The 27,716-nt window shown below is 41.2% G+C and overlaps 1 protein-coding gene across 4 annotated transcripts in view; it reads right to left on the bottom strand.

Annotated features, from left to right (window-relative positions):
- The window catches only part of rnf103 (ring finger protein 103), a 50,391-nt gene that overhangs the window by 8,664 nt on the left and 14,011 nt on the right, over positions 1–27,716 (bottom strand). For 2 of the 4 annotated variants that reach the window (XM_053428485.1, XM_053428487.1), the window contains 4 exons: positions 24,288–24,403; positions 8,835–9,257; positions 8,565–8,697; positions 7,656–7,742 (listed from right to left, as the gene is read on the bottom strand). In XM_053428485.1, the coding sequence (XP_053284460.1) occupies positions 7,656–7,742; positions 8,565–8,697; positions 8,835–9,257; positions 24,288–24,403 (759 nt within the window). Of the gene's footprint in view, positions 1–7,655; positions 7,743–8,564; positions 8,698–8,834; positions 9,258–23,664; positions 23,700–24,287; positions 24,404–27,716 lie in introns of those variants that run through there. The other 2 variants (XM_053428486.1, XR_008339494.1) reach the window with 2 other exon arrangements.

The raw sequence follows: 27,716 nt of genomic DNA, 5'->3' as shown, positions 1-27,716 counted from the left end.
CCTTAATCATTTTTTATCTCAATCTTGTTGTGATGACAGTCATCTGAATTTTAAGTTGATCTGATGAAAGCTCTACGACAAGTACATCAAAATAAAAATGTGGAATATGGCTAAAATGGCCACTAAATTCAAAATGGTGGGCTTCCTGTTTGGTCTAGCATATCTATCCAAGAGACTTATTTGTTTCTTATGAAAAGACACAAGCCCAAATCGATTTTTGTACATGTCGGCCAATCGTAGTGCCGGGGCTGCTCGTTAGGGGGCGCTAGTCAGTTGTTTTGCCACGGCCTTTCCTTAAAACCATATGAATATCTTCAGGGGGGGGATTTTGCCACACACATGTAGTTTGAGTGAGATAGAACCATTAACACTGAAGTTACAGCAATTTCGTGTTTCACGGCGAGTTGATGAACTTTGATGCCACGCCATTAATATGGCGTTTGACGAAAAGTTACAGTTATCTTATGCCTTCATTATCAATGTCTTGAGACCCATTTGATAAAGTTTGACATGGTTGAGGTCAATGGATGAGGAGAAATACATCCAAGTGTAAGACAAGCAAAAAACAAGACATTTCCTGGTGCCACCAGGGGGCGCTGTGATTTGAAGTCATTATTTCTGTGTAGATGTCATCAGGCCGGGACTCTTGTCTTACCTGTCTAGTTTGGACTCGATTGGACCATGTATGTCCGGGATACAGATGCTCGTGTTTTGATGGCGTGTAGCCAAACTTTGACGCCATGCCACGGTCACACGGTGTGACGAAAAAAAATTCCCTTGATAATTTTTTTGTTTTGATGACACTCATCTGAATTTGAAGTTGATCAGATGAAACCTCTACGACAAGTACATCAAAGTAAAAATGTGGAATATGGCCAAAATGGCCACTAAATTCAAAATGGCGGTCTTCCTGTTGTGTTTTTCATAATGCCCTTCGAGAGTTTTTTGTGCGTCTGGTCATGATACACGTAGGCCACGATTTTTGTGAAGATCGGACAAAGCAAAACCTAGGGGCTGTGTTCCAGGGGGCGCTGTTGAGCCATTTTGCCACGCCCAAATCAAATTATTCCAGAATACTAAAATATCCGTACACCTTGAATTTCCTGCAAAGTTTCATAACTTTTTGAGCATGTCTTGACACTCAAAAAGCCCCCTAAAGGGAAATAATAATAAGAAAAATCCTTACAGATTCAATAGGGCCTCTCACCATTCGGTGCTCGGGCCCTAATTAAAATTAATATATTGCCTAAATTCTTATACATTTTTCAATCAATCCCATTAGCTCCTCCACCTTCTTTTTTTCTCTAAAGTAAGGAAGCTGCTTTCAGACTTTATTTGGAACAACAGGAAGCCACGACTTAGACTCTCTCTTCTATACTTGCCTTATGATAGGGGAGGGTTACAACTACCAAATTTACAGTGGTACTACTGGTCTGCACAATTGAGGGCCGCCGTGTTTTGGTTTTCTAAAGAGGATGCTCAGCCCTGGTTACAGATTGAAATGTTGTCTTCAAAGGGTTTGACGCTGGATAGTTTTTTATACTCTGCTCCCATTAAGAAACTAAGAAAAAACACAGATAATCCCTTTGTGAAAAACACCATTACTGTCTGACATGAAGTGCATAAATATATTGGAGATCTCCCAGTGTTGTCCTGTTTCTCACCTATCTGGGGCAATGAACACTTTAGCCCAGCTAAGAATGACATGGGGTTTAAAGCATGGTTAAGTAAGGGCATCATTAAACTACTAGATCTCTATAGGGAAAATACTGTCGTTTGAGGAGCTGAAAGCAAAATACGATGTACCACAGAAACACTTTTTTAAATATCTACAACTTAGAAGTTTTATTCTTACATGTTTAAAGAATTCAGTTCAACAACCCCCAATGTCCACACTGGAGATATTTTCTACAAAAACTTGTTCCAGCAAAGGGCTGGTTACTCAATTATATAACCTATTGGTGGAAAACCATATAGACAACTCTGAAAGTAAGAGACAGCAGTGGATAGGGGACTTACAAGAGGACATTTCAGTGGAGGATTGGGGTTTAATATTTTCGGTGATACAATATATCTCTCAAATTACCTTTTCTCCAGTACCTCTAAATCCTAAGCTATGTATATTAAGCATCCAAACAATTATTCTCTGTCCAATAGAGAAAGACAAATGGTTGACCTGTGCCTTCTACAGGCCAGGCTCTCAATCGCTCTGTCATGGAAGAATATTCGTTGCCCCTCTCTACCCCTTGGCTCTTGAAAAGTTAACTTATATAGTTAGGAAGAAAGCTTCTCAATTTTACCGTATCGGGGAGATTTTTGGACTTTATTAAAAATGGTGAAATTGAAGAGACATTGGAAATGTGAAGTGACTGATCTGTTGTGAGGAATGTGTGCTGTACTCTGTACCATCTTTGTGACTGTAGTTTATTTTACTTATGTATATACAGTTAGGTCCATAAATATTTGGACATTGACACAATTTTCATCATTTTGGCTCTGTAAACCACCCCAATGGATTTGAAATGAAACAATCAAGATGTTCGTTAAGTGCAGACTTTCAGCTTTAATTTGATGGTATTTACATCCAAATCAGGTGAACGGTGTAGGAATTACAACACATTTTATATGTGGCACCCCATTTTTAAGGGACCAAAAGTAATTGGACAAACTAATATAATCATAAATGTAATTGTCACTTTTAATACTTGGTTGCAAATCCTTTGCAGTCAATGACAGCCTGAAGTCTGGAACCCATTGACATCACCAGACGCTGGGTTTCGTCCCTGGTGATACTCTGCCAGGCCTCTACTGCAACTTTCTTCAGTTCCTGCTTGTTCTTGGGGCGTTTTCCCTTCAGTTTTGTCTTCAGCAAGTGAAATGCATGCTCAATTGGATTCAGGTCAGGTGATTGACTTGGCCATTGCAGAACATTCCACTTCTTTGCCTTAAAAAACTCTTTGGTTGCTTTCGCAGTATGCTTTGGGTCATTGTCCATCTGCACTGTGAAGCGACGTCCAATGAGTTCTGAAGCATTTGGCTGAATATGAGCAGATAATATTTCCCGAAACACTTCAGAATTCATCCTACTGCTTTTGTCGGCAGTCACATCATCAATAAATACAAGGGAACCAGTTCCATTGGCAGCCATACATGCCCACGCCATAACACTACCTCCACCATGCTTCACTGATGAGGTGGTATGCTTTGGATCCTGAGCAGTTCCTTCCCTTCTCCATACTCTTCTCTTCCCATCATTCTGGTACAAGTTGATTTTTGTCTCATCTGTCCATAGGATGTTGTTCCAGAACTGTACAGGCTCTTTTAGATGTTTTTTGGCAAACTCTAATCTGGTCTTCCTGTTTTTGAGGCTCACCAATGGTTTACATCTTGCGGTGAACCCTCTGTATTTACTCTGGTGAAGTCTTCTCTTGATTGTTGACTTTGACACAGACACACCTACCTCCTGGAGAGTGTTCTTGATCTGGCCAACTGTTGTGAAGGGGTTTTTCTTCACCAGGGAAATAATTCTGTCATCCACCACAGTTGTTTTCCGTGGTCTTCCGGGTCTTTTGGTGTTGCTGAGCTCACCAGTGCGTTCTTTCTTTTTAAGAATGTACCAAACAGTTGATTTGGCCAAACCTAATGTTTTTGCTATCTCTCTGACGGGTTTGTTTCGATTTTTCAGCCTAATGATGGCTTGCTTCACTGATAGTGACAGCTCTTTGGACTTCATATTAAGAGTTGACAGCAACAGATTCCAAACACAAATACCTCACTTGAAATGAACTCTGGACCTTTTATCTGCTCCTTGTCAATGAAATAACGAGGGAATAACACACACCTGGCCATGGAACAGCTGGGCAGCCAATTGTCCAATTACTTTTGGTCCCTTAAAAAGGGGGGTGCCACATAAAAAATGTGTTGTAATTCCTACACTGTTCACCTGATTTGGATGTAAATACCCTCAAATTAAAGCCAAAAGTCTGCACTTAAAGTACATCTTGATTGTTTCATTCAAAATCCATTGTGGTGGTGTACAGAGCCAAAATGATGAAAATTTTGTCAATATCCAAATATTTATGGACCTAACTGTATTTATTCAATTTTTTGTTTTAATTTAGTTTAAACTAAATTAGTACTTTCATTGTAAGTTTTTGTCCTTCTTAAATTTAATGTTTTAATCATAACGTGGCAATTTTTGTGATATTTGTTAGCCTGACGTTGTCATACTCACAATTCTAGCCAGAATGTGAGTCTGATACCGCTCCATTGGGCTGTGATTATGAGGCGTGTTTCAACCGAACCAGAAAAAAAAATGCCTCTTGTCTCAATAGGATAGACCTACAACCAATCGAACCCGGGTTCACACCGGACGCTGAAGCGACGCTTAAGCGCAGCGCTAAGCCTTAAATAACAGCTGGCTCCCATCCACTCCCATGTTAAACCTTTGTGCTGGTCACACCGGAGGCTGAAGCGCCATGCTGCACCAAGGCTGCCTCGCGCCGTGCAGAAATCGTTTGGCGTCGAGTCCATTTTTTGCGCTTGACGCGAGTGTATCGCACCAGGAAACACACTGAAAAATGATTTCAAACGATATTGATGACATATTTTATATGATATAAATGATCAAATATGCATCCCATACTTTAAAGTCCCCTTTTGTTGTCCTGGAGTTTTAATTTTAGCAATGACATTATTAAATGTCCCCCTCTGCCCATCCACTACAGCCACACAAGCAGTCATAAAGATAAAAAGAGAGACAGGGGGGCTACGTATTCTCCACATAGGCTTGAATGGAGAATACGTAATTTACCCTCGACACTCGACATTTAACAGAGCAAACAGAGGAGAAGTTCTTCAACATGGATGACATTAAATTAATAATTGAAGTGGAGAAGTGCAGTGAGTTGTATGATCCTCGGAACATGCTGTATAAAGACAACACCAAGAAAGACAAATGTTGGGACGCTGTTGCTTAATGTCGGAGCAACAAGTAAGTATATGCTTGAATACTACTGGAACAACGGGTGATATTATTAGCGCTGCCCGGCGGTTCAGCGTCTCTTCAGTGTCCGGTGTGAACAGCCAAGCGCCGGCGCGATAGGGATTAGCGCAGCGCGGTGCTTTGGCGTCGCCTCCGCGTTCTCTGTTCCTCTTTCAAAATGAATGCGCTGTCGATGTCTTCTAAAACAGACTCAATGGCAGCATCTACACATCTCAGCTTGCCAGCGGCAGGCATGTTTGTTGAAAATGAATTCAACCCAAGCGCACTTTGATGACGTAGTTGATTACGTTACTGTTGATCATCTGTCCATCCTCGTATAAAGCCCGCCCTGACAATCTGATTGGTCCGGTCACTTTTGAACCGGGTATAATTTCTCCCAAACGGAGCAACTCCAGATCGAACTTCCCGACCTCAAATGTTGTGGGCGGGGCTAAGTTCGTCTGGCATCCAGGCTAGATATTTGTATGATTTACTGTCATTTTTTACTGCCATATATTCAGGTTGGGGAAGGTTCTTATATGCATGTAAATTGATGTAAATGTGTAAAACCAATAAATATATGTTTAAAGAAGACGTTTGTCAGGCAATAGGATAACATTATGCTTTTAAACTGGTTATAAAAAAGTTTAAACCATATTTTTGTAATGGATTCTAGAATCCTGCGCACAGGTATATATACACGTACACGTTTATATAGCAAGCTAGATAACAGGATATCTTACCGAGGCGAGTCTGCATCGTCTCCGTTACGATGTCAAACGTGCCTCCTCTTCAAATACTCATTTCCTGCTTCCATGGAGAGCAGGTCCGCCTACAAATATGCAGGAAGTTTTTCACCCCTACTCCGTAGTGAGCACAGCGACACCGTACATCAGAAGATATAAAGTGTAACTGCTGGTCTGAAACAGTAACATTCTTAGGAGGAATGTGCACAGACACCTTCTCTTCCTTGCATCCCTCCACACTGCAGTGTTTCTTCAGAGTTGTTTGATGTGGTTAGCCTGAGGTAGCTAACATGCTGCTAGCTCAGCATCATGTCTGCTTGGTGTACCGTTTTGTGTGGAGGGGAGCTGGGGTGGGGAGTGGTGGTGGTGGGCTCGGAGGCTGGACTGGTACCGGCTGGGTGGGGCCGATAGACTAGTGCGATCCCGAATGACATCATACGGACAGGAAGTACGAAACAAGACGTTCAATAACATATTTCTTAGAATGGACTGAGTGAAAAAGTCAGCGGAGTGACTGTTTTCATACTTTGAGGCTCCCTACTGGTCCCCTTCAAGTAATTACGGATAATAAAATCCCAGAAAACGTATTTGACACAATATGGACCCTTTAAAATGACAAAAAGGTTATCTTTCAGTTAAAAAAATTGTGTCAGCTAACATTGGTATTGTAACACAGGGATGGTTTAGCATTCATGTGTTGAAGTGAAAGTCTGACAGAAGAACTTTCTCAGCTGGTATCTAGTACTACATTTATTACTAGTCATTTGGCTTAAACATTCAAATCTGCTGGTGTAATCCTTAAACACAGAACGGAGATTAATTTTACATTCATATTCAGGTTTAATAGCTTCATTTTTTGTCTTCACTGCCAAAGCTGATGCACTGCTGCATATTTAGGTGTGTTATGGTACCTGTGGTATCAGGCACGGCCACAAACAATTTGAGGGTGCTCAAACCCCCAAAAAAGGGCACCCATCGCCAAAATTATTTATGAAATTAAAAATAATAATAATAAATAAATAAATAAAAAACGCAGTAGGATATTTATTTTTGTTAACAAACTAACTCAAATGATCAAATTTAATAAATAAATGAATAACAGGCAAAAACAGACAAAACAAGGCCATATTGAATAACCAAATAATATGCTAGCTTTAGGGTTAGTGATGTGTTGGGCTCTCCTGGACCAGTAGGGTTACTGATTCTCCATCAATTGTTTTAATAGTTGATGGCCAAGATACAGCTGGACAAGGCTTTGAAATCACGGATTTCGTGAGTATTTTGTTTGTTTATTTTTTAGGAAACGTCGGACCAGTTGCAACTTAATGTTGTGGTTCATTTATCACCAAACAACGTTGGAGGATTGAACAAACACCGTCATTACCTGTTTGTCTGATAATGCGGGTCAGAGAACAAGTGGCTGCAGCCGTTTAGCGCTCAGTCAGCACTGCATGAGCACCAAGTGGTGGAGGCGGAGGGAGGTGCGTGGCGGGGGCTTGTGAGCGCCGCGGAGCATGTCGGGCCGAAATTCTCACAAGAACTCTAATAAATGCCCGTCAGATATCAAAACACATTTGGGGGGAATTGATGACAGAGAGAGTAATTTTTATTCTTAAATATTGATGAATGAAGAAAAAATTGGGCTCCAGCAGAAGGGCACTTTTCTCATCCAGGGCAAAAGGGCCAGTGCTTGAGCACCACTAGGGTTCTATCCGGCACGTGCCTGTGTGGTATAATATGAAACGACCAGCCAGTGCCTGTGTGCATGCATGACAAAAACAAAATGTGCCTAAAGTGTTCAGGTTTGGGTTCAGGTTAGCTAAAGCACCTTTCTGGAACAGGCTCTTCACACACGAAAAAACCATTCATGCCGCTGACAGAGAAAGAAGTCAATGTTAGAAGTGTGTGGTGTAGATGATTCTTACCAGAACAGGAAGCCAGGACACCAGCAGTATGGAGTTGTAGGTTCCAAGTGTTCGGATCAGAACTACAAATCGTTTTACTGTTGCTCCCTGTCCATGGCAATGAAATACATGTTAATTTAAAAATAATTGGAGAGTTAATACAGAACCAACTGTATGTTTCTATTCTCTCTCAAGCTCTGTGTCGAAAATGTCTGTTCAGTAGTGAAAGAAATATTCGGAGCCTTAACTTAGATAAAAGGAGCAACCATGTATTCTTCATTTTACTTAATGTTGTTGGGTTTTCAAGGCTGTAGAAAATGACTTTGTTTGTCAGTTGTTGTGTTTTGTGAGTAAAATCTCTAACTGCAAAGATAAACTTCAGCCTGCTCTGTACAGTGACCCAACCTTGCTCTTGTGTTCAGCAGACACATTTTCATTGGATAAAAGATGGATCCTCTGATTGCATCTCACCATCAGAAAAACAATTGAATTTTTTTTTCTCAGTACACTCAGGTACAAGTATGTGTAAGTATTATAACTTAAATCGAACTGAGCTGGTAGTGTTCACTTCAACATTGCTGTACCAAGTAAAGACTGATAACGTTGCATCCGTCTGAGCTTGGCATACTTGTATCTGTATGTGGGTGTTGAACAGCACATGTGCTTGGGTTCATTTGTTTTTATATGTTGGTCATCTAAGTTTCCATATCTTTTGGAGGGAGGAAGAAAAGGAAGTAATTAAGTTTTGTGAAGTAGGGGTGGACTCAGACAATGATCCACAATGATTCAGTTCAGATAGGGTCACCCCCTGAAAGAAGTATGCAGCCGGCTTCATGACAGCTGCAGATAAAAGCAATGAGTACATAGCAGTAAATTCCCTCTTTTTAAAATCAAAGAGTGATGAGTCTAATGCAAAAAGCAGGTAGTGACCTGTGTAATGAAGAGATCCATCCAAGCCAGCAAGTTGATGAGGACCAGACTAAGTACAAACAGGTCATTGACCTCTGGCTGGACTGAACGCAGGAAAGTGTCCATGGCAGCCAAGGACAGGAACTCGCCCGTACTACAGGGGGGCGTTAGACAGGATGATGAGGAGTGGAACAGACGGGAAACAGGGAGAAAAAAAGAAGAAACAGACAATCCAAGACATTAATGTTGTTATAATAAATAATAACTATCATGTCAACTTGCAACCATCACCTGTTGCCATAGCGATAGATGCCCTCAGGCATCTTGAGGATGTAGGCAGGGCTATGTGTCACACCGATCTCTGGAAGGCTGCTATCGTTACTCCAGTGACGTACATCCACAAAGATAAACTCAATCCTGCCAGTGAACTTGATGGACAGCGAGGAGAAGAAAACAGGGGGCTGGGAAAGATGGGCGAACAGAAACATCTTGACTGGATGGGCAGGGTCAAAGCGCCACTCTTCCACCAGCTGCTCAGACTGATGCAGGGTTTTGATTCGATGAGCCACATGCGAGGTCATCCAGCGGAAGATGTGTTCACTTTCAATATGATGGCCATTGTATTCTTTTAGCATGACTTTACCCTTCGACGCTGAAGTCTGGGGAACAGACATGATGAGCGTGGAGCGATGCCAGCCACGCTTGATACATGACCTGGTGGACAGAATTCAAAAGGATCATTAGACACACATTATCTAACTATTCAAAATGTAATTTACCTGCTCCTGCCCTTAAATGATGCCAAAGTATCCTCAAGTACAGAAATCTCAGAGGCAATTCTTTTAATTCTTATTTATCAGATTGAATTTAATTTGTGCAAATGAATGATTAATCATCTGTGCACACCAAAGTTGATCACAGGGTTCTTCTGCTCGGACCAAATTTGTATTAATCTTATGCTTCCATTAGAAAAATTATTAGGAAACACTGTAAATTTGCTCTGCTATGCGGATGACACCAAGTTATAATTGTAAATAAGCCCAGTACGATGTAATAAATTAACTTGACTTCAAGCATGTTTAAAAGGCATCAAAACCTGTAGAAAAACTCTGATAAAACAGAGGTTTAAATGCTTGGCCCGAAACACCTTAGAGATGCATTATCTAATGCAAAGCAACTCTAAATGGCATTTTCCTTGCTTCCAGTGAAATTGTCAGGAATCTGGGAGCTATCTTTGATCCCGACTCATCCTATGATTCTCATTTGATACAAATTTCAAGGACTGCCTTCTTTCACTTACTGTATGTAACATCTCAAAAATGTCCTGTCTCACAAAGATGCAGAACAATCTACATCCAGTTATATCCAGACTTGATTATTGTAATTCCTTATCATCAGGCTCCAGGATTAAGTCTTTAGAGACTCTGCAGCTTGTTTCCTGACAAGAACCATGACAAGAGATCACATTTGTCCTGTATTAGCTTCAGTACACTGGCCTCCTTTCAAACTCGGAATTTAATTTAAAATTCTCCTCCTCTCCTACAAAGCTCTTAATAATATGGCACCATTATACCTTTAAGAGCTGATAGTACCCAATCACTCCATTAGTACACTGCGCTCCCTGAATTCAAGCCTACTTGTCATCCCTAAAGTCTCTAAAAGCAGAGTAGGAGCCGGAGCTTTCAGCTATCAAGCTTCTCTCCTATTGAATCATCTCCCACTTTCAGTTCGGGAGGCAGACACCATCTGTATGTTTAAGAGTAGGCTTAAAACCTTCCTTTACCATAAAGCTTATATTTAGAGCTAGGGTTGCAAACGGGCGGAAAATTTTCGGTAAATTTCTGGAAACTTTCCATGGGAATATTAAGCTCGGGAATTTTGAAAATAATTAAATACGCAAATTAAACGCTGAGCATTAAAAACATCATTCAAAACTCTATCTAAGATGTATGGAATGCAGCACACGCTGCAACCCTCCACTGTGCATTTCTCCATCACACGCGGAAAATTGCCAGCATCCTGCACACTACAACAGGGCTATTGAGGCCTGCTGTAGTGTGCAGGACTAGTCGATGATATATATAAATATATAGTGATATATTAATATATATATGCTGATTGAGGATTGTTCATCTATTCATCTAGCCTGATTCTATTCATTTATCCATCAATTAAAAAATATTTTTAAGGCGATTCCGATTGTTTGGCCAGCTATTTATATCTCTGGCATTGCATTAGTTTTTTTTTACAAGCTTTTTTCTCATCTTATTCTACAGAACAATGCCTCTCTCATGTGTGGAGACATTTCACCCCAGCCAATGTAGAAGGAAAGGATGTATACATTTGCAAATACTGTGCAAAGACCTATGTTAAGAATGACGCAAAGATGCAGAAGCATATAGTCAAGTACCCAAAGTTTCCTCAGGGCTCAAATCAGCCTATGACAAAACAAAATGTTTATATTTATGTCTTTAATGACAAGATAGTATAAATTACCCACAAAATTCCCAGTTTATTCCCGTTAATTCCCATGGAAAGTTTCCAACTTTGAATATTCCCGGAATTTTGCAACCCTAGTTAGAGGCAGTCCAGGCTTGTCTCGGACATGCTCTTAGTTAGGCTGCCATAGGTATAGGTTGTCGGGGGACAGATGGAGAGTTTCTCTTTCGCCTTCTCCCTCTTTATCACATTAATTTCTCATCAATACTGTGGTTACAGCGGTGGCACGGAGAGCACCTCTACCGGTACCAGAGGATTAATGAGTGCAGCTGAAGGCTGTTAACTGATTGATCCTCTTGCACAAACGGCAGACACAGAGCCGGCAAAGAGAGAGACAGATGGTGAGAGACACGAACACAGCTGAGCTGCAAAGCCGAGGTGCCAGCTGAAATAACTGGCAATTTTAAGTTAACAGTTTTGTGAGCTTCTTCGTGTTATTAAAATGCTGGTAATTTTTTTTTCTTCTCTGGCTGTGTATATTGGAGACCCCAGTGGCATTGTCACCACAATTGAGGCCAATGTGGGGCTCCATGGACCAGAGACAAGGACTTGCAGTCAGCTGGTACGAGTGGCAGATGAGTGCATGGCCATGTACAAGGAGCAGGCAGCGGAGAACAGAAGTTTAATTTTGGGACAAGGATATGTTGCTGTGCTGTGCTCAGCCAAAGGATTATTGAACTGCAAAAACTAATGTCTGAACTTTACCAAATACAAGAGGAAGAAAAATTTGAAAACAGACAAGTTGGAAAGGAAGTGGCGTTCCAACGATTTAGATGATTTTCACCTAGCCTGGAAATTAACCATTAACTTTCAAGGCAGTTCCCCAAAATGCCTGAACCTCCTATTTTTCATCATTGATAGGAAAAAACAAGAACAACCCCAGGTTCCTCATCAGCCCTGTAGGCAGGCCAACAGAGAATCATAAGTCTATTGAACCAGCTATTCCTTTACTCCTAATTCCTATTTTTTCTGGTCTGCGATAAAAAAAATGTCTTCATTGTCACATGCAACGAAATAGAGTGCCTTTTGTGTCTTCTACCTCCGACACAATTATTTCAATTGCTGCTGTTGTGATATGCTTCTCTTTTTATCTTTTGGGGCCATCTCTTATAACTCAACTTCTCTGTTCAGCACACGGCTCTCTTCATGAGAGACCAAACCGTTGTCCTTATATAGCGAAATAGGGGCATAGCAGAATGCTAATTACAGACAGCGGACACGCACCTGTCAATTTAGCATAATTCTGATTCACAAACATATACACGATGTTGAGAACAAAATGTGCTGGTGCGCATGTGTCATGAATCCGGCGGTTGTTTTGTGCATGCACTTTTTGGGCTAAGAGTAAGAAAAGTTTTGCCCACATATTAAGGAATGAGGCCCAATGAGAGGGCCTACCTGGAGGGGATTAAAAGCCTGAAAAAATTGTGCCAAAACAACCTCCTTCTCAGCAACAATGAAGAGTTGATAGCTAAAGAACTTTTATGCCTGCACCATCTAGACTAGATTTTACAGGCCCGGTTTTGTGCGCACAACGGTTAGATTTTGCCAGTTACTTTGCCTGTCATTGCTCAAAGACTAAGGCCCAACCCCATTTCTCCCCCTGGCCCTATAGCCCAGTGATTCTCAAACTGTGGGGCGCAAAGGCCTAACAGGTGGGGCGCGTGACCGGGAGGGGGAAATGTGAGGCGCAACTAATGTTTTGACGTCCGCATCTCTTTAACGGTGGATAAGTAAACAAATCGTTCTTTCGCCGTAGCCAGGGGTCGGCAAACAGCGGCTCCCTGTACAGTGTTGTGCATGTTGCGCATAATTTTCGAGAACGGTGAACTCAAGTTCACGTTAATTTGTTAAATAATCATTGAATCAGGCCAGCATGAAATACCGGGAGCGGGAAATGTGTGTGTGAACATGACATATTAGGTTCCCTTCAATGGCTGACATTTTTCTGTCTTCGAATTTAAATGTTAATTTATGGTGCCATTTATTCTGCTATTGATAGGTGCTGTATAAATAAAGTCTCCACTTGACTCATGCCATTACATTGCACCAATGTCCCACAATATGTTCATGTTCCTTTGTCTTGCTTCACAAATAAAAAACTTGTTACTCCAGCTACCCCAGCTGTGTGTACGTCTAAATATTTTTTTTAACACTTAACAAAATTGGCTGACCTCAGACTGTTCTAGGTTATTGTATCTTTCAAAGAAATTCCAAAACATTTTTCGTAACTACAGCCATGTTCTCCATATATAAAAAGAAGCAACTACAGTTGAAGTCACTACAGTTACTGCTTTTACATTACATTAGTAATTTCATAACTAGGTATGGATCATCACATTTTGTCAGACGATATATTGTCTAAGAAATTATTTTTATTTTTTTTGTGATCAAATTTTTATTGGGATTTGACGACAACAATCATCATCATTCAACAGCACATAAATAAAGTAATTATCGTATACAAACATAAGCATACCCAAGTACTCACACAAACAGATACACACATACCGGATAATAATAAAATTAAAAATTAAAAAAAAAAAAAATATATATAACTGAAGATAAATATATAGCAAAAAATTAAGTAACATACATAAGATGTCATAAATGCAAAAGGGAAAAAAAAAAAAAAAAAAAATGCCATTGAAGTGTAACCTAGTTAGATCTATCAAATGGTTAGATGCCGTCCACAATTTGCAGTACACAATAAAACCTAAACAGGGAACATGAACCAAAGAAAACAGGACCAGAGGGGGGGGGGGGGCCTCAGTTCACACCAAAAGGCCTTTGAGAGCCTCCACTGTTCGAGCCCAGTACAATGACACTTCCTCCTTTGCACCATGGACGCGTGCTGTGGACAATTCCAGAAGCGCAACGTCTATGAAGTTGACCTTGTTGCGATCATCTTTTTAGCTGCAGTTAGGCCAGCCAGAAACACGCGCTTTGAGGATTTCGTGAGTTTCAGTTGAGAAAGATCATTTAAAATAAAAACAGATGGGGACAGGGGGATAGGAATGGACAATAGCAATGACAGTTCACTCTGCACCATCTTCCAAAAATGTTCAACCCCCGGGCATTCCCAAATCATGTGGAAAAAGGTGCCCACAGTGCCTGTAGTACATAGTGTACAGTTAGGATTATCTTTAATTTTCATACAGTAAAGTTTACGAGGCGTCATGTACGTTCTGTGAATGAAATTTAGATGAATCTGTTGGTGGTCAGGGTTTCTGGATGACTGTTTAACTGTATCCCAGACCTCATCCCAGCTGAAGTCGGGGTCAAGGTCAGGAATATCTGCCCGCCAAGCTGCATTCACTGGCAGAATAACATAAGATTTTTCTAGGAAATAACGATACAATTTAGATACAATTTTTCTGGATTCCCGGGCCTGACGAAAAAGTTTGATCAAAGAGTGTTCCTCAAGTGGACCTTGCCAGGGTACACCATATGTTTTCATGGCTGTTCTCAGCTGCAAGTAGAAATAAAAAGTGGAATGTTGCAAATTGAACCGAAATGTGAGCTCTTCAAAAGAGTATAGGCCCCTGTCCCCAAAAATGTCACTAAGGGAGTGAATCCCCTTGTCATACCACCGGCGACACTGACCAAACTTAATCGGGGATTTACCAATCAACAAACGATCATTATAAAAAATAGGTGAATACGGGTTCCAATTAGATGAAATACCACAAATTTTTTCTGCTGCCCTCCAGACTCCTAATACGTGAGAGACAATGGGGCCATAGCTGACTTGAGATTTCTTTAGGGGAACATTGGAAAATAAGATTTCATTTAGTTTCAATGGACGAACCATATTCTCCTCCAGTGTTCGCCATGAAGTCTCGATACCCTCGTCGAGCCAGCTGATCAGGGGTCGCAGAGTGAAGGCCCAGTGATATAATTTAGGGTTAGGCAGTGAGAGACCCCCGTCAGCTCTATCTCTCTGTGCCGTGGATAATCTGAGACGAGGACGTTTTCTGTTCCAGACAAAGTTAGAAATTATCTGCTGGGCCTTGTCCCAAAAACGTGGAGGTGGTGGCAAAGGCAGCATCGCACTTACAAAGTTAATCCGGGGAAGCACATTCATTTTAATAATAGATACACGAGATCTAAGAGAATTTGGCAGCGTGGACCATTTATCAAGGTCACGGGTTGGACAGAGTTTCTTCATAATTGGACTTGACAATGGACTGTACTGATGAGCTAATCTTAATGCCCAAATACTTAAAGTGGTTGACTACTGGAATATTTGCAGGTAAAGTTATGTTTCTCATTTGGTCATTCAGAGGTAAGAAAGCTGACTTTGTCCAATTTATTCTGTACCCAGATAGATCACTAAAACGTTGGAAAATAGATAAAACATCAGGCAGAGACTGCTGCGCGTTCCCTAGATATAAGAGGATGTCATCCGCATACAAAGATATGTAATGTGTGGTCCCAAACACCGTGATAGGAGTGATAGCTTTAGACATCCGGATTGACTGAGTGAGAGGCTCCAGAGAGAGTGCAAACAGGAGGGGACTCAAAGGGCATCCCTGTCTGGAGCCCCTCGCAACGTCAAATAGGGACCAACAAGTCCTGCCCGTAAGCACCATAGCTGTTGGATTGGTATATAAGACTTTAATCATATGTAAGAAGTGAGGACCCACCTCAAAAAACTCCAGTACTGACCAGAGAAACTGCCACTCCAAACAATCAAATGCTTTCATAGCGTCTAACGAAAAGACAGCTGATGGTAGTTGTAATGAGGAGGCCCCGTGTATTATATGTATTAATCTCCTCATATTGTCCGCAGGCTGCCTGGATCTGATGAATCCTGTTTGGTCACAATTAATGAGTTTCGTCATAAAGGGTTGGAGCCTACGTGCAAGAAACTTAGCGTAAATTTTAATATCAGCATTTAAAAGGGATAAAGGTCTATAATTGGCACATTCAGAAGGATCCTTATCCTTTTTCAATAACAATGAAATGATAGCTACATTCACATCCCTGGAGAAAGCACCTCTCTCCAAGGAGGCCTGAATCATATCTAGAAATAAGGGCCCCAGACTATGCCAGAAAGCTGTGTAAAATTCTGGGGGGGATCCCGTCCAGGCCAGGTGATTTGCCCTTGTGCATATCATCAGCTGCAGCCTTAAGCTCATTTAAAGTGATAGGGGCGTTTAAACATTGGGAGCCATTGTCTGTCATTTTAGGTAGTTGAATGGAACTCAAGAGTTTGTTGCATAAATCTTTGTCGTGAGAAACCTCTGAGCTGTACAAGTCAGCATAGAAACTACGAAAAGAAGCATTGACTTCAGAGGGTTCTGTTAACATATGCCCGTCTTCTGATCTAATGGAGGTGATGTCAGCGAAATGTTCATTAGCTTTCAGCCTCAATGAGAGTAAATGGCTGGGTCTGGCTCCATTAAAATAATATGTTTGGCGTGTTCTATGGATCAAGAATTCAGCACGCCGTTTGAGAATAGCATTAATGTCTTTTTTCACCAGGTCGTACTGCAATGCAACCTGATCATCAAAATTTTGCTGTAATAAGTTGTCCAAAGTTGAAAGTTTGCGCTCCAACTGGGTCAACCTGGAATAGCGGGCTTTTCTTAAATTAGATGCATACAGAGTAGCATTATTTCTAATAAAGCCTTTAACAGTGTCCCAGAGTATTCTCGGGTCACTGACTGACCCCTTGTTTATATTGATAAATTCACTAAGTTGAGCCATAAACTGAGTTCTGAATGACTCTTCACGAAGTAAGGTAGTATTATAACGCCATTTAGGAGCTCGCAATGGGGTGGAGCGAATCAAGGCAAGAACAACTACAGCCTTGTGATCTGAAAGAGTGACTGGCAAGAGAGTGACCTCCATCATTTTTTTAAACAACCCTCTAGAGGCAAAAATAAAATCAATACGCGAAAAGGACTTGTGTCTTGCTGAGAGGTGGGTAAAATCTCTGGAAGTAGGATTCATCAAACGCCATAAATCTAACACACCAGTGTTATTTGACCAAGAGCGCAAGGCATTCGAACTCTGTTTTTGTTCTTTGTTTTCAGATTGACCGGATCTATCAAAGGAGTGGTCCAATACAGCATTAAAATCAGCACCTATGATTAGCTTAAAGTCAGGAAGATCAAGCAGAATTTTAGTTATCTGTTCATAAAATTGTGAGTCAAAAGTATTAGGGGCGTAAAGCGATACCAGCGCAATGTCTGTATTTTCTACATGAATTTTGGCAATAGTTATCCTACCTTTATTGTCAGACCATGTATCCAGCAATTTAAAGTGCAGATTGCGACGTCAGATAATTGCTACACCCTTGGTTTTATTGGTGGCAGAAGAATGAGCAAGTATCCGAAAAAATCTATTAGATAAACGGTTCACATCACGTCTAACCATATGAGTTTCTTGTAGCATAGCAAAATGGGCTCCTTGTTTGCGAAGGAGGTCAAAAATAGCAACTATTTTCACTGGATTATTTAAACCCCTTGTATTGAGGCTTAGGACTTTCAACTGAAAACCCTCACCCATTACAAAGTAAAAACAGAGGCAAAAGGAGGGCAGCGTATTTGAAGGCTATGGATATATATCTCGGACAGGGGAAGCGAAGGGGGAAAGAAGAACCTCTGGACCTGCAATAACTCAAGAACATCTGAACAATACAAATAGAAACACAAAATGTGGTGTCAAAGACTTTCTCTAGCTTGAAAATGAAAAGGCTTCCTTAATTATTCAACAAAAAAAATCACCAAAAGGTGGCCAGCTCAGATGGCTGCATAGGTGACCGCACCACCACACAGAAAGTTAAGGGGCGCAAAAAATAATGATAATATAAAATAATATAAAATAAAGAAGGGGAGGGAGGGTTAACTAATGTGATTTGTGGGGAGCAGGTCACTGAAGTTAAGTGTGTGACTCACCAGCTGCCAGCAGTACAATGAAAGGCAGATAATGGAAAAGTCACCGATTACACGTTACCGTCCAATAATGTCTTTGCATCCTCCGGATCCTTGAATGACTTCTGTACCCCGTTTACCCTGAATGACAGCACGGCAGGGAAGATCATCTGGAAGCGGATGTTTCGCTTAATAAGCTCGGCACAGACAGGGTTGAAGGCTCTACGTGCAGAGCGGACCAGCGGAGGGATGTCGGGAGCGATGCGAATAGCCTGGTCCTCATGTTGGATGGTTTCTTTGCGTCTCGCTGCAGACCATATCATGGAGACATCTCTGGAGCGATGGATCTTGACAATGACAGGGCGAGGGCGACCTTCCAAAGGCGGCCCGAGACTTCTGTGTGCGCGGTCGATAGTGATAGATTGGACCGGGAGCTCCAGCACCTTGGGAATGAATCCTTCAAAGAAACGAACCGGGTCACCGCCTTCAGTCGACTCCTTGAGGTTTAAGATTCTGATGTTGTCTCGTCGGGTGACTTTAGCTGTCAGCTCGGCATTTACTTTCTCCATCGCGGTTAGTTTCCTCTTAAGCGGTGTAACGTCGTCCTCCAAGGCGGAGACACGGGTCTCGTATTTGGTCTGACGTGCAGTGAGGGAGTCGGTAGCTGCCGCGACCTTATCGATGCGTTTCAGCATGCTGTCAACTTTTTCCTCCAGAATCGATTCGAAGCTGGAGAAGACCTGCTGGATCTTAGTTTGCGTCCGCTTGCCCTCCTCAGCAATGACAGTGGCAATGTGTTTAAGCAGCGCATCATAAGAAAGCTCCGGTAACGAGCTTTTAGCGGTAGCAGCATGCTCGGTGTTAGCGTTAGCCTCACTCCGGTCAACAGGATCTTCTGCCGTATCCCGGAGCTGGTCAACTTTTTGTTGTCTTGCAAACATCGGCATTGCCAAGTTGGGTTAAGACAGACCTGGGCATTGTACGGCCCCCGGGCCGCATCCGGCCCTTTGGCTGTCTGTGACCGGCCCGCGTGAGGTCAACGGAATATTAGGAATCACACGTAAATAAGTGAACATCATGCAGAGAATACAACAATATTTCTTTTATTTTGAAGGTGCCTTTTTTTAACATTTACCTGACGTACATCCTGAATGCCGCGAGCGGATGATGTGTTGGCGAACGGAGTTAAGAAGAGATGTGAGTTAGCTTTTAAAGTCCGCAAAAATGTCAGCCCACGTTAAGAGAAGAAAGATAGAGTTTTTAACGAGACATGGACTGCTAAGTATTTATTTACTGAAGTCAAAGGGAAAGCCGTGTGCTTAGTTTGTGGAGAAAAGATCGCTGTTTTTAAGGATTACAATATGAACCGCCATTACGAGACAAAGCACGGAGAGACTTTTACGGACGAAACGTAACGAGAAGGATCGAGGACATCGCGGGAAATCTCAGGCTTCAGCTGCTAAAGAAAGTAGTCGATTAGACTTTTTCTCCTTGGCTCTGGACGAGGGCTGTGATGTCCGCGACACAGCCCAGTTCCTCATCTTTGTACGTGGGATGACGAAAGACTTAAGGCCAATGTATGCTTCTGCGTTTTGACGGACACGGACAGATAGGACCGCCCTCTCCAACGTGGAACGCCCTCTCCGAGGCTCCTCGGAGAGCTTTTTGTGCCGCTCTCATTTTTCTAAAGGCCTCAGTATGCTTCTCCGAGTCCGTTTCGGAATGACGGACGGACGGATCGGACGGACCCTTTTTGATTTATAGTTCTACGAGCCTTTTTGTTGTGAAAACAATTCACCGCCAGAACAGTAGATGGCGAAACGGAAGTCGAGCTTAGACAAGCCTACCTCATGAGGTATATAGAAGAAGTCCACGCTGGTTTATTTACGTCCTCCCGGCTCCTCACACACAGTGAACGATGGCAACTAACAGAAAAAGGATGTTGATGACGCGACAGTTTTTGCTGAATAAAGTGACACCCAGCGGGTCAAAATGCTTATGTTATCGTGTCTTAACGCAGCGGTTCCCCGGTCTTGTTTCCAAACTGCGTTGCTAATTCAACAGCTGCAACAGCTTGAAGCTACACGGAGGCAGCTAGCTCCCCCCAGCTTCCACACACAGTCAGCACGGACACCCGGTACTAGCTACTACCAAGTGTTTGCTTCTAACCTGACGGTGTTTGAGAAACAGTGTCATGCGAGCCGTGGGATTAAAGTCAGCGGGTTTTGGTGCTGTTCCCACCGCAGTTAGCATGGTGGCTAGCCCGCTATCCCCGTTATCAAAGTTCGTTATAACCTCATGTGACCGTACACACATGCCGTAAGTGCTCTAACCAGCCACCGTCAGCCGGACAACGCCGCTGGCTTAACACACTTGTCACATTAATCATAGAGTCGTAGTTGTGATTTTGGTTTATTGTGATGTAGGGAATGGAACAGGAAGTTTCCATTCCGAAATGCTGGCGTTAGCGGACCAATCACAGCCAAGTGCTATCCGTGGGCTGTCCGTCATTTCGACGTATAGTTAGAAAAATGAGCGCGGCACGAAAAGCTCTCCGAGGAGCCTCGGAGAGGCACGGAGAGGGCGTTCCACGTTGGAGAGGGCGGTCCTATCTGTCCGTGTCCGTCAAAACGCAGAAGCATACATTGGCCTTAACTACACGTCGAAATGACGGACAGCCCACGGATAGCACTTGGCTGTGATTGGTCCGCTAACGCCAGCATTTCGGAATGGAAACTTCCTGTTCCATTCCCTACATCACAATAAACCAAAATCACAACTACGACTCTATGATTAATGTGACAAGTGTGTTAAGCCAGCGGCGTTGTCCGGCTGACGGTGGCTGGTTAGAGCACTTACAGCATGTGTGTACGGTCACATACGGTTATAACGAACTTTGATAACGGGGCTAGCGGGCTAGCCACCATGCTAACTGCGGTGGGAACAGCGCAAAAACCCGCTGACTTTAATCCCACGGCTCTCATGACACTGTTTCTCAAACACCGTCAGGTTAGAAGCAAACACTTGGTAGTAGTTAGTATCGGGTGTCCGTGCTGACTGTGTGTGGAAGCTGGGGGGAGCTAGCTGCCTCCGTGTAGCTTCAAGCTGTTGCAGCTGTTGAATTAGCAACGCAGTTTGGAAACAAGACCGGGGAACCGCTGCGCTAAGACACGATAACAAAAGCATTTTGACCCGCTGGGTGTCACTTTATTCAGCAAAAACTGTCGCGTCATCAACATCCTTTTTCTGTTAGTTGCCATCGTTCACTGTGTGTGAGGAGCCGGGAGGACGTAAATAAACCAGCGTGGACTTCTTCTATATACCTCATGAGGTAGGCTTGTCTAAGCTCGACTTCCGTCTCGCCATCTACTGTTCTGGCGGTGAATTGTTTTCACAACAAAAAGGCTCGTAGAACTATAAATCAAAAAGGGTCCGTCCGATCCGTCCGTCCGTCATTCCGAAACGGACTCGGAGAAGCATACTGAGGCCTTTAGCGATTACTGAGGAGGTGGCAGCAATGCGGTCAGTAAAAAGGACGACTTTTGAAGCGGATGCAAGATAAAGTGAGGGAAATTAACCCACGGTCATGAAAAACCTGGAAAAGTCATGGAATTGTTAAATGTTTATTTCCAGTCCTGGAAAAGTGCTTGAAAAAAATGAAATCCCAAAAGTTTTGGAGAAGTCATGGAGATTTGTTATATTCATATTTTCATGTCGTTCATTTACGCTAAGTTTTAATGAATTCATATGCTTTTAAAAGAAATACGCTCAAAATATAAGCAGGCATACTAGATTTAACCATGCTTGGCTACAAATGGAAAAGTACATGCCATGTGTTACAACAGACGTCAATCAAACTATTTTCTCATTCATTTGTGTAATTCAAGGTTTACTGTATGCTTTGAAATTCTCATTGTTAGCTTAAATACTAAATTTAGTCTCTTTTGCATGTATACACTGAGATCTGACAAAATGTTTGGTCATGGAAAGTTGGTTTAAAGTTATTGAAAGTCATGGAAAAGTCACGGAAATCCATGGGTTAAAAATGTGTATGAACCCTGTGTATTATACATCAGGAGGTGTTGTGTAAGTCAGTGCTAAAAATGAATCATGTTACTGATGTTGTAACTAAATTAGTTAACTTTATCAGGGCAAGAGCTGAATCACAGACAGTTTGTTGCACTCTTGGAGGAGCATGAGACTGAACATGGGGACATAGGCTACCACACAGCTGTCAGATGGCTCAGTCTGGATAAAGTGCTTAAAACAGTATGGGACCTGAGAGCAGAGATTCAAGAGTTTTGTGAAAAGAAAGGCAAGGACAGCCCAGAGCTCTCAGATGCAGACTGGATGGAAGATCTTGCATTTGCTGTTGATGTCACTGCATTAATGAATGAGCTAAATACCAAGGTGTAAGGCAAGGGCCTATTTGCACATGAAATGTACAGCCTGGTGAGACTTTCATGAGAAAGTTGCAGTTTCTTTCAAGCCAGCTGGAGGGTAACATTCTCAACCACATGCCAACACTGAAAGAAGCCCCACCATCAGTGGATCACCTCCGCAGGTACACTGCTGGCAGAGCACTTTAAGTCAGTATCACTGCTAATGTTTCATTCTTCTCTCAAAGAGGAGAACTTTTCATACGTGAGGAGGCATGCTCAGAAGATGTTGGTTCTCTTTGGATCTACTGACATATGTGAACAAACATTTTCTGTGATGAAGTTTAACAAATCCAGATACAGATCCTCTCTCACTGATGATCACCTGTCAGCTGTCCTTCGCATATCCACCTCAGATATTCAACCTGACTTCAGTGCACTTGTTTAGGCCCCAAACAGACTCGATTTCTCTCACTTAACAAGAAAAAAAACTCAAATGGGGTGATTAGACTATATGCAAATAGTAATAGCACTTTGTATACAGTTAATTTAAAGCTGATCTTTGGAATACTGCAAAAAAATTGCATACTTTGTTCACAAATGTTCTTGTAAATGTTGATTAAAGTGTGATATATTGTTGGCGTTATTACTTTGCCTGCCTCACTTTTTCATTGCCTAACCATAACATTTACTCTTACCTGTAGAAGCTTATCAAATTAATATGAGTAGAATTAAGTTCAGCTTATTGGTCCGGCCCTCCACAACTGTCCATGTTTCTCATGTGGCCCTTCGGGAAAATTAATTGCCCACCCCTGGGTTAAGAGGATAGTTTGATATTTTTTTATGCTGGTTTAGCTGGTGAAAGATAAGTTATTTAATTCTGAGCGGGGGAGAGACGATGCCACGCTGCTCCTCTCTACCACACCATACCGGAAGTCGTCTAAGAAATTATTACGATTATTGATATTATTGTCATTTTAAAATCATTTTGTACCACTGATAATATTGATGATAAGATTATAATATAATCCAACAAGATAGAGTTGAGCCGAATACTCGTATGAAATAAGTATACAGTACGGATTATGTACCTTTACGAGCAAGAGTACCATCCGAGTAATTTGTGTCAATTCATCTGTACTCGTAATGAATGAAAAACTCCATTGGATAGCTGTGTCCACATCATTACTTGATAGGCCAGCCACACACAGAGCTCTTCCCCTACACAATAGCCTATAGAAACTTCCCTCGTGCTGCGCCAGCAGTGCCATACAGCACAATGATATCACAGCCACTCTGTCCCGCGGTGGGAAAAGCCCGGCAAGAAGCACACGGAAATTTTAAAATAGAAATACCCACCTTCAAAAAAACTATGGTAGGTAGTAAAAAAAGTCCTGTGATCAGTCACACACAAAAACATCACACTGTTTTAATAAAGAATTAAAAAAGTTTAAAAAATCAATAGCAATATTATGTTGAGTTTGAAAACCAGAGTTTTACCTAATACTTCTTAATACTGCATGTGTTGTGTTTGATTCATTGAAGCTTCTAAAAAACTTGATCACAGGATCACAAAAACTTTTTCTGAATTGTTCTCTTATCAAAAACATTGATTCTGAAGTTCAATTCTAAGGTTGTTTTCAGTAAACAATAAATATAGCAAATTCTGATAAACCTTTAATCCATGTCAGTGGTAAAATAGCAACTTTTTATTTGGACATGATTTATATTTGTCTAATTTTTTTACATCACAAAAACCTTGGGTGTGTAGACTTTTTATGTCCACTGTACCTCTCCAATATAGTAAAAAATAACTTTGCAGTTTACTGAGGAAATTCCATTAATCTGGGAAATATCTCAAGCTTTATTAGGTCTGAGTCTAGGGTTGAGTCTATTAGTATGATGTAAGTAAGCACATCATTTACATATTGCATGAGTCCATTCACATGGATAGTACTGTTGAGGAAGACCCTGCGGCTCACCTGTTGTCATTAGAGCAGTTGAAGGTTCCAGTTCTTATCCCAAACTGAGACACTCTCTGCACCATCTTAGCCCAGTTGGACTTACTGAGCAGAGCCTCTCGGTCCTGGGCAATGACCTGCAGGTACAATTGTGAACATGGCAGGATCAGGTAATAAAAACAAATCTGTCAATGAACATGAAATTACTTCTAAAAGAGCAAGCCCTACACTCTTTTTCTTTGTACCTTTTTCATGCTTCAATTAATGACAAAAGTGGGGAAAGATGAATGCATTCAACCCATCTTTTGGCAGGATCAAATAAGTTATCTATCTCCCTTTCAGTAATATAATTACTCACAAGTTTTTATGCAGGTTTTGTGAGCAGTTAGTCTTGAAGGAATTTTATTTGTATAGCACCAATTCATAACATATATTCTCTCAAGGCAATTCATATTGTGATATCTAGACTTAAAAAATTACAGAGGAAGCCAACAGTTCTCACAATAAGCAAGTACTTTTGTGACTATGGAGAGAAAACATTTTTTTTTTGTTATGAGAAGGGAAATACATTCAACACATCTGTTAGAGCTTAATGATCTGTAATCAGACAGAACGGAGTGAGTTATGTTGTGGAGCCTATAGTAGGAAGTGTAGAGGATGTCCTCTAACCAGAAGGTCAGCAATTAAATCCCAGTGTTGCATAAAGAAGCACTGTATGAATGTGTGTGAGTGGCAAATACTGCACTGTAATGTGCTTTGAGTGTTCATCAAGACTAGTAAAGTGCTATATAAAATGCACACCATTTACCTTTTCCTAAGACCAAGACTACAATTTGGCCTGTAGATAGTGTAATGGAAAATTATATATCATACTATACTATGTATTATATGTGCTAATGCATGCTTACGTAACCACACTATTATCTCTGCTTATGCATATCATATGTGACCAGATGACAGTACCAGGTGTGACCTGACAAGATGTCTGCTGGTGACCTGCCTCATGGCTGAGGATCTGTTTGACCTTCTTTGACAAAAAATGAACTTAAACTTAAAAGACCATTATGGTCAGTGCTTTTTATGTCAGAAGTCTTGCAAAGTCAAATTGACCCCACAATGTCTTCAGGCCTGGACTATTATCAAACATTTCAGATTGATCTGGGACTGAGCTTCAACAGTTTTTGTTAATGGAATGTATGCAAATTAGCAATCTTGCTGAACCCACAACTGTTCAATCTAAAGAGTGAAGAGACTAAATATGAGAATGATCTGAATAACCTATTTAAGGTAATATGTAATTTAAGCTTTTAAACTTCCTTTAGCTTGTAGGTGGCACTATGTCTATGATTCAAAATTGTAATTGCTTAGAGGGGTTTACCCAAAATGAAAATATACTCATTATCTACTCACCACTATGCCGATGCAAGGGTGGGTGAAGGGTTTGAGTCCACAAAACACTTTTGGAGTTTCAGGGGTAGGGCTACACCTATCGATTAATCTAACATTCTTTTTTTGAATTGCTCTAACGATAGATTTTTGAATTATTCTAACGATAATTTGTTTTGCTCGACTATATAATAATCAATTTAATTAAATTTCCTCAAGCAATGGTCGGAAAAGTGTTATGCTATAGTGCTATATATTTTGAAGTCTGGTTGTTGTATCAATGTCTGTATGAAGTAAAAAACTGACGAATTAAATAAAGAAAGTACAATTCAATAGTATTTCAACAATGTTTAGTATAATTTTTTACATTGAACTGGAGGGTACTCTTATAATTAAATCAATCTTTTCTCATTTCAAGTGAGTGAAATAAGGTTTGCATTTAAAACAAAATAATGACGCATGGATTACATATAGGCTTAAAACGTGGCATACATGTACTAATTTAAAGTCGAAATTTGAATATCTGTTTACAAAACTGTTTACCCCTGAAACTCCAAAAGTGTTTGGACACTTCGGCATAATGGTGAGTAGATAATGAGTGAATATTTATTTTTGGGTGAACTATCCCTTTAATATTTAAATGGGGTATGACTACTTCCAATACTTTAATTTTTACAGCAGATGATTAAGTTTCCATGAAGTAGCCATTTTGTGAGCATTGTTTCACAATGAAGCATCATTAAGGCTTTTCTTTTCAAATTCGAAGTGGTTATGGTCAACCTGTAAACAGGGAGACATGTAACAGCTGTAATCTCCTGTTGTAATTAGGAGGCACTGTGATGGAGCCTCGATATAGTCACACAGAATAATAACGTGTAATGGAAGTTTACTTAATAACTTCTTAGTCTAATGCTTACAGCAGAGCCCATTGTATATTCATGTCTTGCAGAAGTTGATCCTAGTATCACCTTATCATCTGACCTTTTGCTCTACTCTGTTTTAACTGTGTTTGTCTTTGACACAACACCCTAACCATACATGATACTATTTCCTCTCCAACACATTAAGGATGCAGCCTATTAGTCACACCTTATCAGACGATGAATTCCAGTCACAGAACAATACATTCACACACACCCCTGCGTGTTTTGGAGTCAGGAGATAACCCACACAGAGACACTTAAATATGAGCACAGACACTGCACATTTCATCACACTTGCAACCTCCACCTTGCCTGTGTGATCCTTTCTGCAAAAAGCTTTTACAAATAAATTTACAAAGACAACTTGTCTCAGAACCTTGTTTGTTGACCGTTATATTGAAAACTGAAGGTTACCACAGGTTCTTTTCATGTTTGGAAGAGGAGGGTGAGGTGAGGGGTAATCAGCTGCAACATGCAACTCTACCACTTTATGTCACTAAATTCTACACACTGTAACTTTAACATTGAAGGTCAAGACCTTCAAATTGTTTAATTGAAAAACGTCTACTACATCACCAGCTTGCATTGTTGGGCAGTTGTGGCTCAGGGATTAGGTCGGTAGTCCCAAATTGCTCCGTCTCAGAGAGAAAAGTGCTGCTCATTAATCCACTGTATGAATGTGTGTGAATGGGTAATGTACTCAATGTCATCAAGACTAGACAAGCACTATATAAATACAGACCATTTACCATTGTGTTAAATCCAGCATACATTGCGTTTTGTCAGTGCTACTCAGACCCCCACTAAATCTGACAATTATGAAAACAAAGAAATTAACATAAAACTATTCCTATTCTGCTGCGTGTCTGCAGCAGAGCTGCAATGTGAGGTTTCTGGTATAACAACTGTATTTCCTTAAGTAAAAGTTGGGCTATGTACTCAACTTACTACAGGAGCAGACTGCTGCAAAACTATTACCACCACAGCTGCAGGATCAGGGCAGACGCACATTGTAGACCCAGTATCCTTGGATCGTACCGTATTACCCTGTCGCATGTCCTCCCCCCTCACTCACCTGCACTCACTTTACAAGTTAACAATAAACCCAATCACTACCCATAATTTATTAGGAACCCTACAG

The sequence above is a fragment of the Pleuronectes platessa genome, chromosome 8, assembly GCF_947347685.1.
Source record: "Pleuronectes platessa chromosome 8, fPlePla1.1, whole genome shotgun sequence".
Lineage (NCBI taxonomy): Eukaryota > Metazoa > Chordata > Actinopteri > Pleuronectiformes > Pleuronectidae > Pleuronectes > Pleuronectes platessa.
This window is presented reverse-complemented; position numbering and strand designations above follow the sequence as displayed.